Genomic DNA, 15,553 nt, shown 5'->3' with positions numbered 1-15,553 from the left:
TAGTTTTATTGTGTGCCAATTTATTTCAATTAATGAAGTTCAAGAAAATTAAAAACATGAACGCTAAACAACCGCATATTATGGTAAAAAAAATTAGCTGTTGTGAAAATGTGGATAGCACAATGCGTTAATTTAAATGTAGGCTATTAAGTATTATAAGTTATTAATTGTTGTTTTTGGTTGTCATCAGTTTGGTCTCATAAATGTTAAAACAGGTTTCCATTGGTTAACCTGGACCAGGCCCAGGGGTAGGCCTTGTTTTTTAACAGTCATCACTTATTATTACTGTTGTACTAATCCCTATTAATTATCTTTCTTTCTTCTTCTTCCTCTTCCTAGTCTTCTTCTTCTTATTATTATTTAACCTTTATTTCACCTGCGAGATACCATTGAAGTTTACAACCCTGGCAGAACATCAGCATTAAAAAGTTACATACAAGAAAAATACAAAAGACAAGACCAAAAAAAACACTCATCTGTTAATAGAATTAATAGATCAATTGTGTTTATATTATTTATAATCATTTTGTAAATTAGCATTTGACATTAGCTTTGGTCTGTTTTAATAGCAGAGTTTAAATGTGCGGGCTCAAAAAGTCAAAATTTAAAGCCAAACATAAAATTCGGACCTTTGAAGTTTTTACTTTCAGCTACCTCATACAGAGTTTGTGGATAATGTTGGACACAATTTATCAGGTGCAAACATTTCTACATGTTTTCTAATCACTGTAAAGATTTGCTTTCTGTTCCAGTCAACTGTGGCTTAAGTTTAATATGTATTGTTTAGTATTATATTTATGTATTTCAGTGTTGTAATTTATATAAATATCTGAGGTTTATAGAAACAGCCTCTGTGCTCGACACACAGCTAGAACAGCACATGAACCGCAGGATCTGTGGTACCGGTACCAAATGTTCCTGTGTGGTATTTTGGAACATTTACCACAGAAGTGTACCACAAAATACAGTATATAGTAAAGTACCACGGAAGGTGGTAAAGTACTTCAAAACCAGCAGCACACTCCGGTGTTAAAGGTCCCAAAATACACACCCGTCTCCACAGGAGTACCACAAGAGTAGCACATGAATGTGGCGTACTGGTTCCACGTGTTGCTACAGAAACAGTAAACTAATGATCAACATGTACAGAAACACTACATTTACTTTGGTGAAAGTACATCTTTGAAAGGGGTTTTGATGAGATGACTGTTCATCTGCACTGATTTTCAAAACAAAACAAAAGAGCACAGGCATGGACGCACTGATGTAAACGTTGAGTCAGCACTGAGTGACCAACTTTCAGATGTTGCTCTGGTGAACTCGATGCATTAAATATTTGATTTTGCATGATTTACTGTTGATGTGGCTCTGAGTCCAGCATTAGAGTAAAACATCCTGCCTGTGTGCAGCCTTGATCAAACAGTGACAGAAATGGAGAAAGCAGGCGACCGTCTCAACATAACACACTGATATTTTCACTCGCAGTTTTATATTTATTGTCTTTATATGTGAAACGCCGCCGACAACGGTTTCAGGATTAAAGGGATCAGGGACTAAATTTCTGGGGAAGTTTTATTTCTCTTTTTTGAATCCATTCATTGTGTTTTTCTATAATTCCATATTTTCTTCTGAATGAGCGTCTTCATGAGCTTATTTTTTAAACATCTTTTTTATTTTAATTTTGTATTTTATTTCTTTTTATTCTATAAATGAGCTACTTTTATAAATTACAGGCTTGATGATGTTTCACTAGATCTGAAATGTTTTTATTTCATCATTCTCTTGTGTTTTTAGTGTGTTTTATTTTTGCAGCCATTTAATTTCTTTTATTTTCACTTATTTAGTTTTACAGTTTTATGTATTTTTTATACATTCAGCTGCATCTCTATTATTGTCTTCACCTGTTTGTCTTTTTATTTGGCTGTTTGTAAACACTTACAAACCACATTTCTTCTGTTAGAGTGTCATAAATAAAGCCTTGATTGATTGATTGATTATTTGATCAATTGTGCTGCTTGTAAATGACTTTTTGAAAATGTTAAATTGATTTTTTTGGAAATGATAATACACTCAAACAAAGCGTCTGGGTCTGTGCACGCTGCTTGTATTAATCATGAGCTGTTTAATTAAATAGCATAAATTCACTCTAAACTCATTTGACACTAACCCTAACCCTAACCCCAACTGAAATGGCAACAAACCCAGTTTGGCTTTTATCGAATTAGACACCGAAACACACAGTAAAGCAGAGATTCATGTCCGACATCATTAGCAGTGTTTTCTGATCTGTGTTCCTGCAGACAGACTGAGGTTCGGTGCTTACATGTGGTCTGTGGCTCCACCTGCTGCTCAGTCTTACTGTAGTACTGTTGGTAGTACTTCTGCTGCCGTCTACTTTTATCCCAGTAGAAGGAGGAAAAAAGACTTGTGAAAATAAAAGTAATACAGTAAATGTTCAGTTACATCTATTCTGCTTTTTTCCATTAGTAATTTGCAATGTTTCCACAGATGCTCCATTTTATTTGGAACAAGCACTTGCAGTGTTATGTACCTGATCTTCTACATTAGATTTTATTGGACTTCAGTATGTATTTATACCAAACATCACATTGAAACCTTCAGTCTCAGCATTTAAAATAACATACACAAGATGTCCTTAAAAAGATCACAAAACATCAAATCAAAGAATAAGCTGCTGAGGAATTGCATGGGATGGCATCAAAAGCCCCAAAACAGCTAGTAAATGGACCCAATGGTGGGATGATTTTGTAGATATTTGCTATACATATTGAGAAAATTAGCAAAATTATATCTCTAATTTTGTTTTATTAAAAAGTACTGTTATATTTATTTCACAGGTTTATGTCTATGTGTTTCTTAAAGCAACAAAATAATTTCAAGCTGAGATTAATAGATGTTCCAGTTTCATTTCTTTTAACTATTTGTGAAAATTACAAAGAGATCAGTCTGCAGAAGATCTAACTCCACTTTGACATGATACTGGTATACTGGTATTACTATTACTAAACAAGGGTAAAATTATACAGTAAACAGACAAATTAAATTTTGCACATTTCACACTTTATTATCAAAAAGCCACAGCAGAGGATGTACTTCCTGCTCCAGCTCAGGAAGTTCGACCTGCCCCAGGAGCTGCTGATACAGTTCTACAGAGGAATCATCGAGTCTGTTCTCTGCACCTCCATCACTGTCTGGTTTGGCTCAGCAACCAAACAGGACAAGTACAGACTCCAGAGGACAGTCAGGACTGTAGAAAAGATCATTGGTGTGAGCCTGCCCTCCATGGAGGACCTGTACACCTCACGGGTCAAAAGGAGGGCGGAGAGGATCACTGCTGACCCCTCACACCCTGGACACAATCTGTTTGAACTCCTCCCCTCTGGACGGCGTTACAGGTCACTGTGCACCAAGACAACCAGGCACAGGGACAGTTTCTTCTCCCAGGCTGTCGCTCTGATGGACACTTAACCAACGACAGTATGATTGGACAATAACCCTCAGTGCAACATCTGTAAATATACCTCGTACAGATTATAGAAACTCGTACAGGTCTCTGATCTGGTCTCAGATTGAGATTTAGAGGAGAACAGGTTATTTACAGGTTTCGTTATTAAAAATCCTGTTACTCTCTGTAACCTGCACTGTTTGATGCTTATCGTTCAAATTTACCATTGTTGCATTAATTTTACAAGGTGTCTAGTGTTGCATATATTTTTGTCTTTTGATCACACAGAGCTGATGACAACCACAGGAACTAGAAGTGGGTCATTGAAGATTCAACAGTGTTGTTGATTTGGTTTCTAAAAGCGGTCCTATAGCGCCACCCCATGGATAAAAACAACTCTGTCAATTAAATAAATGTGGCATTAATGCTTCCAGAGCTCTAACGGGGCGAGGAGAAAAAAATCATAATATTTTGAGAGAAAGATGATTTATAAGAATAAAACAAACCAAATACTTACAAGATAAAAGTTATATTATGGGAGAAGACTTAAAAAAACATTTTCTCTTAAAATCATCTTTACTTGATGAGTGGCTCTCAAATTAATGAACAATGTCACATTTGAATTATCAAAAAAAATTTCAACTGCAAGAGAGTACAACTGTAAGTATCCCAGTAAGGGCAGTTGTTTGCAACAGCAACAAAAGGGAAAAAAAATACTGCTGTATGAACAACAGACACAGAATCTTTTGGAATGAATAAAGTGCTGTTTTACCAACAATCATAAATAAATGCACTTCAGAACACAACTACATTCTAGACAAGTGTCATTTTCCAAAAGTCACTGTGTACACTCTTCTCTTGCAGAGAAAAACCGTCCCTGGTAGACTAGTGGTTAAGGCGCAGCACTCTGTGGCTGCAGCCCAGGTTCGAGTCAGGGTTGCGTCAGGAAGGGTATCCGCTGTAAAACACGTGCCAAATGTCAACATGCGAGTCGTCAGTATGACGATTCGCTGTGGCGACCCCTATACGGGAAAAAGCCGAAAGTGACTTGCAGTGTTTTGCAGAGTGGATTGGAAGCCCTATCCTATTTCATTTCAGAAGGGGGCGGTAATGCTCCATACACTGGTTGCCAGCCGCCACACAAAAGAAAGAAGAAGAATACGTCTGGTCTCATTCCACACCAGTAGGTGGCGGTAACGTATTATCTCGGTGTGTAGCGACATCAACGGAAAGGAGACGGAAGCAGCAGTCAGTTAACCTGTTATTGTTAGCTCGATTTTCTGCATTTATTTTCTCTAATAGCAGCCGCTTCACTTGTGAATCCTTGACTTACTTCCTTTACTAAGCACCCTGTCCTGTGCTGACAGTTAATTTCAGGTAAGTCGGCTGCTAAACATTTCTTCCTGTCCGGTGTTAGCCGCACGTTAGCAATTAGCTCGTTAAGCTAAGATTGTTAGCCGAATCCAATTAAGAATTTTATCAGTTAAAAACACAAACAACGCTCTTCTGTGGCTGATTTTTCCGTCTGTCAGTAGAAGTCCTCCCTGTTCTTCATTTTATCTGACGCACATTAATTTTTACTGTTTCGGGTAATTTATGGTATTTTCCGTGTTAAATAAACATTTTCTTATGTCAGTGTTACTGTGATTGTCATAACATTGCTAATTCCGTGTCTGATGTGTCCTCTTCTGATTAATCTGATATTCACACCGAGATGAACACGCCGTGGATTATGATGCCCCCCCACCACCAATTAGTCAATCAATCCGTCAATAAAAACATTTATTCCGCAGTTGTTTGTAACTCAGCTAAAATTAAAACGTGATCTAGAGATTTAGGGGATCTTTAACGTCATATAACGTCGGTGTCTAATCCTGATATTTAAGTGATGATGTAGCCTGTGTTAATTTTCTTCAGACATCCATAACAAAATTTTTGGAAGAGGTCTCCTTAAATTTATTTTAACAGTACAAAGAACTTTACTTTGTTTAAATGCATCACAAATCCTCCTTTTTTGTCTTTGGTTGCGTGTGTTTTTCTTTATTTGTCCTATTTTGTTAAGTTACATCCCAGAATTCAGAGTTAGAAACAGGATTTAAAAAACAAAAAACACCATATAACTATATCATGCTATTTAACTAAAGCATCGGGAGCCACGGGTTGCTGACCCCTGAACTAAAGGATGTTAGTTTGCTTGTTAGCACCAGTAGTAAAGGAAGTATTCACATCCTTTACTTAAGTAAAAGTAGCCTACTGTGATACAAGTACAGGTCCCGCACTGAGCATGTGAAGTAAAATCAAGTATTATCATGAAGTAGAGTTAGGCTACTCAGTGCAGAAAAATGTTAGACTGTACTGTATATCCTATACATATACTACCATATATTCAGTATTACATTACCAGCCTGTCACTCATGCAGTGATGTAACAGCAGGATGTGACTGTTGTAGCTGGTTGAGCTGCAGTTCTGCTGGACTAGTTTGGATCCAAGTGCAGCTGCTGATTATTTTCATCGGGGATCAACCTGCTGATCATCCTCTCCGTTAATCGACTGACTGGGTTGTAGAACAGTAGTGAGAAATGCGGTCACACTGCTCTAAACGCTTATCGGAATCGTTGGTAACGTAGTGTAGGTGCACAACAGCGCGGCCAGACTGGTCCTGTCTGTACCTTCACTCACACATGAGCCCGCACACCCACTTGTGTGAGCTGGGTAAGTCTTTGTGTTTCTGGGGTCACGTCAAGACCAGTGTGAGTTGTACCGGGGGGTGGGTTCTTTTAGGGGGCCTTTTTTTGTGATATCCAAACTAATCATGGATTTATTTCATTTTTTTTTTTTTTTTTTGGGCTGGATGGAGTTTGGTGATGGGCCATCTGTCGCCGCCTCCTCTCTGCCATTTGCCTGCTGCGTGTGTGTATGTGGCGCCCGTTGTGGAGTCTGACAGGGAGTCAGGGAAGAAATGTGCGCACGCATTGTGTGTGTTTTTTTTCCTTCAACACCGGTAATAAGCAAATGTGAATGGTATAACCATCAGTTTTCATACCATGGTATACTGTGAAAACAGGATACCACTGCAACCCTCTACTGATACTGTATCAGCTGACTTATGGCTTGGGACTAAAATTAATTCACCTGAACATTTGATGATATTACTTTTGCCTTTAGGAAAATACTCAAGTCTGCTTCTTTCTATAGCACATTTAAAACAACAAATGTTGACCAAAGTGCTTTACAAACAGAAGAAATCAATAAACAACTTGACAGTATAAACAAACAAAATGCAGGGAAAATAATGTAGAACAAAACATAAAAGAACTAAGAAAAATTTAAAAAGGCATAAAAATAGAAGGCTAAGGAAGAAGGGTGGGTCTTAAGATAGGTCTTAAAAATATCAGTGGAGGGGAGGGCCAAACTGTTCCACATGTTTGGACCGACAGTGAAAAAAATCTCATTACCTTTACATTTTAAATGTGTGTGCAGATAATAGAGCAATAATTGGTCAGCACACCTGGGGGGTCTGACGGGGCAGTAGGAGGATGATGAGGAGCTCGGAGATGTAATCCGTTGAGAAGCTGTGCAGATCTTCAACAACAAATAAAAGAACTTTAAAATCAATTCTGTACCTCACTGGTAACAGTGGAGATGGCCCAGTACCGTGTCTCGACTCAGTTCCAGCGAGGAGTCTTGCGGCTGCAGATGAGACGAGGCTGACTGACGGATTCCTTCTTAGAGTGAGGGGGAGTAGTCAAGGCGAGAGGAAATGAAAACATTAGGGGTGTGACAATACACTTAGTTCGCAAGACAAGGCGTTGCACAATATTAAGGTCACAAGAACGACACAATATTTAAACACAATTTTTAAGAAATCTTGATGAAATATGACGAAATATACTACTGGAAAAATTCTTTCATTTGACTGAACGTGACAAAATGCAAAACAGTGCAGGTACATTTTGAAATGTTTGAACTAATCATCTTGTAATGAATGTCACTTCAGTTCTACCGGGTGAATGATCACATGCAGTACAGTACTGTAAAAGGTTTGGCTACAGACTCAGCTGACTGGCTCTTCTCCTGGCATGAGTCTCTTCAGACCTTAGAACTGTGCACGAACTGTGCATGAGCTTCTAACATCTAACTGAAGCTGTGTGTGACCTTCTATGCTGTTTTCAACCCCGTCGCACCGAACGGTGACATCTTCCGGCAAAGGCACTGTGTTGACCAATCACATATGGGGGACGATCAGGATGTGGACGCCCATGGGAAGAGAACCCTTTTGTTTACGTATTTAGCCTATTTTGTTTACCATGAGCATTTGCTGCTATTCACTGTCAGATTTGGGCCACAGTTAAGGATAAGGATAACCACCTTTATTGGCCAAGTATGTTGCACACAAGGAATTTGTTTTTGGTACAGAACTGAGGCAGCCATCTGCGGCGCCAACTCAACTGATGGCTCTAACCATCGGGGGCAACTTGGGGGTTCAGTGTCTTGCCCAAGGACACTTTGACATGTGGACTGCAGGCACCGAGATTCAAACCTACGACCCTCCGGTTGAGAGAGGACTACTATACCCACACGCTGTGCATTTTCATTAGTACTGGATGTTAAATGGCATTTTAAATCTATTAATGTCGACACCCTGGTGGTAAAATTGGTTTTAAGGTAGAGTAGGTTACATTAGCAGTGTGGCTAACCAAAACACAATGGAAACTCACGGGCTGGAAACATGAATGAAGCCATTCATCACATCTGGGGGTGTAGGAAGATATCGATACACTTGAGTATCGTGATATTACATTTTGTGATACTGTATTGATTCTCAAAAACACAGTATTGATTTTTAAGTAATAGTTCACCTGCCAAATAGAGCTGTGTTGTTGGATGTTAAAGGGACCATGGCGAATGCAAATGCAGATCACTGTTCTAGTTGCATAAAAAAGTAAACATTTTTTATGGGAGATTTTATTAATACGGTGGTTCATTCATTTTCTACCGTTTAGTCCCTGAACGAGGTCACGGGGGGGGGGGCCGGAGCCAATCCCGGCCGGCAATTGGGCGAAGGCGGGGTACACCCTGGACAGGTCGCCAATCCATCGCAGGGCTAACACATAGACGAACAACCACACACATGCACATACGGTGGTGTGTTGCTTATTTTGTGACAGTTTTTCTAAGGTTAGATTTTAAAAAAGTCACAGTATATTGGCTTGTTTACAGTATTGCAGTATATCAAATCGTAAACCTGTATTGTGATTCATATCATATTGCCAATTTCTTACCAATACACAGCCCTAGTCACAACGTGGCTGTATTACACCTGCAACACCTCACCCTTCGACCAACGCAGTCCTGTGTGTGAAAACACAGCAGAGAATTGCGTTTTTGTCGGACTAATGTGAACGTACCATCATACTAGCCTGATTCTGATATGTACTGATATCACAAGACAGCTTTTGCCCCAACGAGAAGTATCGTCACCTTTTAATATTGCAAGATCTCATGGAACGAGATCACATCACACTTCTAGAAAATTTTTTGCAGGCAGGAATAGTTTTAATTTTGTGAGTGCTCTTAGCTGAAAGAAACTAGTGCTGGGCTAACTAGTGCTTTATCAAATTTTAAATCAGCATCAAGCGTAACGCCAAGTTTCCTTGCATGGGAGTTACTATTTAATGCCAGAGGCCCAAGTGTTAAATAGATTTAAATGTGCTAGGCTGAATATTAGGATCTGTTCTCATTTAGCTTAAGGCATCTTTTTTTGCTATTCAGGATTTTAGAGTTAAAACAGCTTGGATCACCAGGTTTCAAAGAGCTGCAACTGAGTGTCATCAGCATAACAGTTATAGGAGGTATTGTGTGTTCTAAAATTAGACCCCAGCAGAAGCCTGTGTAAAGAAACTAAAACAGCTTAATATGGAGCCCTGTGGTATACAGTGGTGTGAAAAAGTGTTTGCCCCCTAAACCTAATAACTGGTTGGGCCACCCTTAGCAGCAACAACTGCAATCAAGCGTTTTCGATAACTTGCCATGAGTCTTCCACAGCGCTGTGGAAGACTCATGGCAAGTTATCGAAAACGCTTGATTGCAGTTGTTGCTGCTAAGGGTGGCCCAACCAGTTATTAGGTTTAGGGGGCAAACACTTATTCACACAGGGCTTTGTAGTTTTGGATTTTGTTTTCCCTTAATAATAAAAACCTTCATTTAAAAACTGCATGATGTGTTTACTTGTGTTATCGTTGACTAATATTTAAATTTGTTTGATGATCTGAAACATTACAGTGTGACAAACATGCAGAAAGATAAGAAATCAGTAAGGGGGCAAACACTTATTCACACAGGGCTTTGTAGTTTTGGATTTTGTTTTCCCTTAATAATAAAAACCTTCATTTAAAAACTGCATGATGTGTTTACTTGTGTTATCGTTGACTAATATTTAAATTTGTTTGATGATCTGAAACATTACAGTGTGACAAACATGCAGAAAGATAAGAAATCAGTAAGGGGGCAAACACTTATTCACACAGGGCTTTGTAGTTTTGGATTTTGTTTTCCCTTAATAATAAAAACCTTCATTTAAAAACTGCATGATGTGTTTACTTGTGTTATCGTTGACTAATATTTAAATTTGTTTGATGATCTGAAACATTACAGTGTGACAAACATGCAGAAAGATAAGAAATCAGTAAGGGGGCAAACACTTATTCACACAGGGCTTTGTAGTTTTGGATTTTGTTTTCCCTTAATAATAAAAACCTTCATTTAAAAACTGCATGATGTGTTTACTTGTGTTATCGTTGACTAATATTTAAATTTGTTTGATGATCTGAAACATTACAGTGTGACAAACATGCAGAAAGATAAGAAATCAGTAAGGGGGCAAACACTTATTCACACAGGGCTTTGTAGTTTTGGATTTTGTTTTCCCTTAATAATAAAAACCTTCATTTAAAAACTGCATGATGTGTTTACTTGTGTTATCGTTGACTAATATTTAAATTTGTTTGATGATCTGAAACATTACAGTGTGACAAACATGCAGAAAGATAAGAAATCAGTAAGGGGGCAAACACTTATTCACACAGGGCTTTGTAGTTTTGGATTTTGTTTTCCCTTAATAATAAAAACCTTCATTTAAAAACTGCATGATGTGTTTACTTGTGTTATCGTTGACTAATATTTAAATTTGTTTGATGATCTGAAACATTACAGTGTGACAAACATGCAGAAAGATAAGAAATCAGTAAGGGGGCAAACACTTATTCACACAGGGCTTTGTAGTTTTGGATTTTGTTTTCCCTTAATAATAAAAACCTTCATTTAAAAACTGCATGATGTGTTTACTTGTGTTATCGTTGACTAATATTTAAATTTGTTTGATGATCTGAAACATTACAGTGTGACAAACATGCAGAAAGATAAGAAATCAGTAAGGGGGCAAACACTTTTTCACACCACTGTAACATAGGAGACAGGTGTAGAAGTGGAGCAGACTGACCTGGAGGTAAGAGGTAAACCACTGAAGGGCCAGACCCTGAATGCCAGCAGTATGCTTAAGGTGGTCTACAAGGATGGTGTGATTGTTTGTGTTAAAGGCAGCAGACACATCTAAAAGAATTAAAATAGTGTGATTTTCTGAATAGAGAGACTGAAACAAGTCATTTGTCACGCTCGAGAGAACTTAGTCTGCGCTGTGGTGCACCCCACAACCAGACTGAAATTTATCCAGGAAACCACATCTGTCCAGGTAGGAGGTTAGTTGATCAAGAACAACTTTATCAAGATAATGACAGCTTTGACATAGGTCTGATTATATGGCACTGACGGATCTGGATTAGGTTTTTGAATCAGAGGGTGTATGGCAGTTTGGGGCATAGCCACTTACTAGGGATCTGTTGATTATTGCTAATAAATTGGGGCCAACAATGTCCAGGACCTCCTTAAGGAGCCGTGATGGAATAAAATCTAGATTTAAAAAAATCGGACTCCTTTTTCCCTCTCGTTGAATTCTGTATGATGGATATGAAGACATTTAGGGGAAAGCCATGTTTTTTTTTTTTTCTTTAACTGAAGCTGAAACAGTAAGTCTCTCATTTTTCTCTGCATATGTTGCAAAGATCCTCACCTGTCCTGTGCTTTTTACACCCTGTGAGCAAGGTGTTTCTCAGCGTTCAGGTTTCTCTCTTCTTGTGTCTCCATCTAAGGACAAACCGTCTGTCTCTCTTTAAGTCACTGTTTACATCTCCTGTCTTCCCTGACACCTTCTGTCTGCAGGAAGCGTTTCTTCACAGTTCCCTCGCATCATGTCTCACAACCACCCCTACAGACGACCGCTGTGTGACTCCGACCTCAGACCTGAACCTGGACCTTACGGCTCTGCAGACCGTCGACACGCCTCACCAGATCACGACTTTTACAGGCCGCCTCCAGAGCACTTCTCCTCACCTTACCCGTCCACCTCCTCGTCCAGAGGTTCGGCAGGTGCTCAGTGGTCACAGGACAGCGTTCTCAACATCCTGAACAGCTGTGGCCTGGAGCCCGACGACCTGGCTTTGCTGGCCAAGCTGCCTGAAGATGTGCTTACCGTGGATTCTCTGCCTCACCTCCTCCAGCAGATCAAAGGAAAGCGAGGGATGGTCAAACCTTTCCTTCCCCGGCCTCCCTCTCCTTCCTCCTCCTCTTCCTCTTATCCTCCCAGCTCCACACGGTGGCAGTCTGTCACTTCGTCCTCCAGAGACTGGGATCAGCGCCACAGCCAGGTGGTTCGCTACCCACTGGACCATACATCATCCTGTCATCTTCCATCTGAGCAGGACCGCTGGGGGACTCCCCTAACCAGCAGCTCTGTCAGGGCAGACGTACTGTCACCATCATCTTCATCATCATCCGGCTACATTGTGCTGGACTTCCACCACAGATCACCCTCTGAGTTTGGTAAGACAGGCAGAGTCACTGGTCCAGCTTCCTTTCAGGACCGAGCCACTTTCAGTGCACCAGTGCCTACAAAAGTAGCTCGGCCATCCCGTTTCTCCGATCCCAGAGCAGCTGTTTACAGGTCGGCACCTCCTCCTGAAGAGTACCAGCCTCAGCCTCGAGGGGGCCGCCGTGAGTCTGAAGCTTCTACAGTCAGGAGCGGCAGGCAGCATGCTGCCGCTGCCCTGATGCCCTCCCAGAAGGAAGCTCGGGACTTCCATGGGACATGTCCGAAAGTGTTCCCGTACTCGTGCTCACTGTGTGATATCACTGTGCTGTCAGAGAAGGTAAGTACACTTGTAGCCCTGCTCGAGTCTCTCTACAGAGTCTGATGGGAGAGGGAGGGGTCTGTGTTCAGCTGCTGCAGAGGAATGATGGGGCCTTGAATGGAAGTGGCTGCAGCTCTCAGGTTTTAAAAACTGAACAGTGGCGGGAACAGATCATAGTCTTATACCTTGTTCTTGTGTTTCAGGATTGGACCAAACACATCAACGGCAGTAATCATGCAGACGGACAGCTCAACCTGCTGCAGCGGTAAGTTTAATCCTGGACCAGACAGGTACAGAGGTGCTATGCAGTCTCATTCAGCAAGGTTTTCCACAGTGGAGCCCACTTTAATCACAGGAGATGACCCGAGCCTGGTCCTGCTCAGCAGGCAAGTTGCACCAGTTCATCTGTTCTTCATTCAGAACTCAGCGTCAGCGTTCTCTGTTTGCTGAATCTTTTATAGATAATATTTATCTAAGGTAGCATGAAGTCGGGGGTGCTATGGAGCTAAAACCTAGCCAGCAGCTGTCACTGACTGAAGATAACTGACAGCAGAAACACTTAACGGTTTAAGTCTCTCGGTGTTCAGCTCTCAGTACCTTTATAGATCTAAGTTTTTGCAAATCCAACATTTCCCACTGCTGCTGCTTCACCTTTAAAAGCTTTCCACTGGCAAACCAGTGAGACGCTTTTATTGTGAAGCAGTTTTAGGAAATTAAATGCATTGGTCAATTAGCAGTTGAATACAAATGAATAAAAATCAGTCTACATAAGAACATGCACATATGTGGGGGTATTTTGCAGGGAGGAATTTTAATGTTAATGACTGAGGCTTGAGGCATGCTCACATTAATGTGGAAAAACAGCTTTTACATTTGCCTCACCACCGTTATGTATGTGGTGTGCTTAGCCAGCTCTGTGTGTAGTGGCAACTCTCCAGAAGTTCAGATTTGTTTAACTTTGACCTGAGCTGTGATTGTTGTGGCCAATCACAGATGAAAACTATGCAGCTTGCTCATGTTTCTGATTTTCCAAACTGTACAATAACAAATGACTTTCATATCCAGACCAGACAAAGACAGACAGCCTCTGTAACTGGCAACATATCAGCTGCAGATGCAGTTTGAGTCTTTGAAACGTAGCAATTTACTACTAGAAATATCAGCACTGAGACTAAGGTGGCGCCGTGTGGGACAGCGCCCCTGAAGAGTAAATCGGGTGCTGAGCAGTGTGGAACGTGCAGCACAAGGCTGTCGTTTTCCTGTGATCAGGTGAATATGCCTTCACTGTGACCAGCACACCTCTAGTACTTCATAAAGTAAATGATTAGTTTTATCTGGCCATGCTGTCCAATGGGAAAACTATCAAAGACTAGTATAAATATAGATGTATATCTCTGCTGGGATGGAGAGAGCCTGTCCTTACAGTCTGTGTCTTGTTCAGTTTTGGTTTCATAACTCATGTCTCTTGTCTAGGTTTCCTAGCTGGGACTGTCGCATGGAGACAGTCAGCAGGTCAGTAACTATAATTACAGCCATAATCATTACCCATCACCATGAAACCTGTGCATGTGTATTAGTGAACCAGAACTTTGTAATCACCTGCCCAATCTCTTGTTGGTTGTCACGCTGTAATCAGCATTATCTGTGAGCGTTCGTCACGTTGTGGCTCATTGGTGTGTGTCTCTTTATTGGTTGATCATGAATGATAGAACAATGTCCTAATTAAAATCTTCCTGTCATTTGAGGGCTGACAACCGATCGGAGAAGTGGAAGGATGAAGAGAGACCGGCCCAGCTGTCACAGACAGTCAATCAGAGCCAAAGTAAAGCCGCCTTATTGTACTTCAGCAGTGTTGTTCACAGCATTTTGATCCATGTTACTACATTAACATTTGTCTTTTTCTGTGTTTTAATAGGGCCACAGCCAAACATGAAGTCCCAGAACAAGGTAGAGAATGTTCAGTCAGTCAGAAGGCATGTTGTGTGAGTGTAGCTGCTCCTTTGTGAACCCTCTGGTGTTTCTGTCCTGTCAGACTTCAGACAAAAGCAAAGTGGTGTGTGTGAAGTTTCCAGCTCGGTCTGTGGATGAGAAGTACCTGAGGAAACTGACTGAGCCGTTTGGAAAGATCGCCCAGATCCTCATGTTTCCTTCTCTAGTGAGTGCATGTGGCTTATCACACACACAACTTCACTTTTATACAACTAAATACAACATAATATCACTGTGTAATATTGCTTTTATAAGTCTTATCCTGCTGTTTAACTGGGTGGTGTGACCAAAATTGTGTCATTTAGGAGAGCCATGCTGTTACTGCAGACAGTTACTACTTTATTTACACTACACTGTCTGATAAAGTAATAAGAGTGTGTGCCAGTGTTGTGAGATCGGCTCTGTTGACATCAAAAATGAGTAAAGACGGAGGAAGCTGGTGTTTAATCCCACAACCTCAGTCAGCCTTTTGGACTCACAAGCACCTGCATCAGATCCTTTCTGGTGTGTAGAGTACAGCAAAGAAGAACCAACCAACTTTGCACTACAGGTTCAAGTTATGGGAAGCTCCAGGTTCATTCACTCTGTATTGACTTTAATGTGTTGTAAACCCCGCAGGCGTTTGTGGAGCTGGGCTCTGCTGACCAGGCGAAGGACTTGGTGAAGTTTCATGTGAACTATCCTCCAACTGTGAACGGAGAACGGATTGAGTTCAGCATCTCCAGCACCTTCAACTTCCTCAAGGTGAAGTCTGAAACATGAGCACTGGGGTGGCTGTGGCTCACAAAGTAGGGCAGTTGTCTCCTGACCAGCAAGTTGGTGGTTCAACTCCCGGTCTCCCCGCATGCCTAAGTG

At 40.8% G+C, this 15,553-nt stretch overlaps 1 protein-coding gene across 2 annotated transcripts in view; it reads left to right on the top strand.

Annotated features, from left to right (window-relative positions):
- The first annotated feature begins 4,650 nt into the window (after window positions 1–4,650).
- matr3l1.1 (matrin 3-like 1.1) overlaps window positions 4,651–15,553 on the top strand; it is a 25,120-nt gene continuing 14,217 nt past the window's right edge. For both annotated transcript variants that reach the window (XM_020594104.1, XM_020594103.1), the window contains exons 1-8: window positions 4,651–4,843; window positions 11,742–12,727; window positions 12,913–12,974; window positions 14,183–14,221; window positions 14,455–14,531; window positions 14,625–14,656; window positions 14,742–14,864; window positions 15,317–15,442. In XM_020594104.1, the coding sequence (XP_020449760.1) occupies window positions 11,771–12,727; window positions 12,913–12,974; window positions 14,183–14,221; window positions 14,455–14,531; window positions 14,625–14,656; window positions 14,742–14,864; window positions 15,317–15,442 (1,416 nt within the window). In that variant the 5' untranslated portion in view covers window positions 4,651–4,843; window positions 11,742–11,770. The remainder of the gene's footprint in view (window positions 4,844–11,741; window positions 12,728–12,912; window positions 12,975–14,182; window positions 14,222–14,454; window positions 14,532–14,624; window positions 14,657–14,741; window positions 14,865–15,316; window positions 15,443–15,553) is intronic.

This window comes from Monopterus albus, unplaced genomic scaffold (genome assembly GCF_001952655.1).
Source record: "Monopterus albus unplaced genomic scaffold, M_albus_1.0 scaffold21.1, whole genome shotgun sequence".
NCBI classification, from domain to species: Eukaryota; Metazoa; Chordata; class Actinopteri; order Synbranchiformes; family Synbranchidae; genus Monopterus; species Monopterus albus.
The sequence above is the reverse complement of the archived record's forward strand: the minus strand, read 5'-3'. Positions and strand labels throughout refer to the sequence as shown.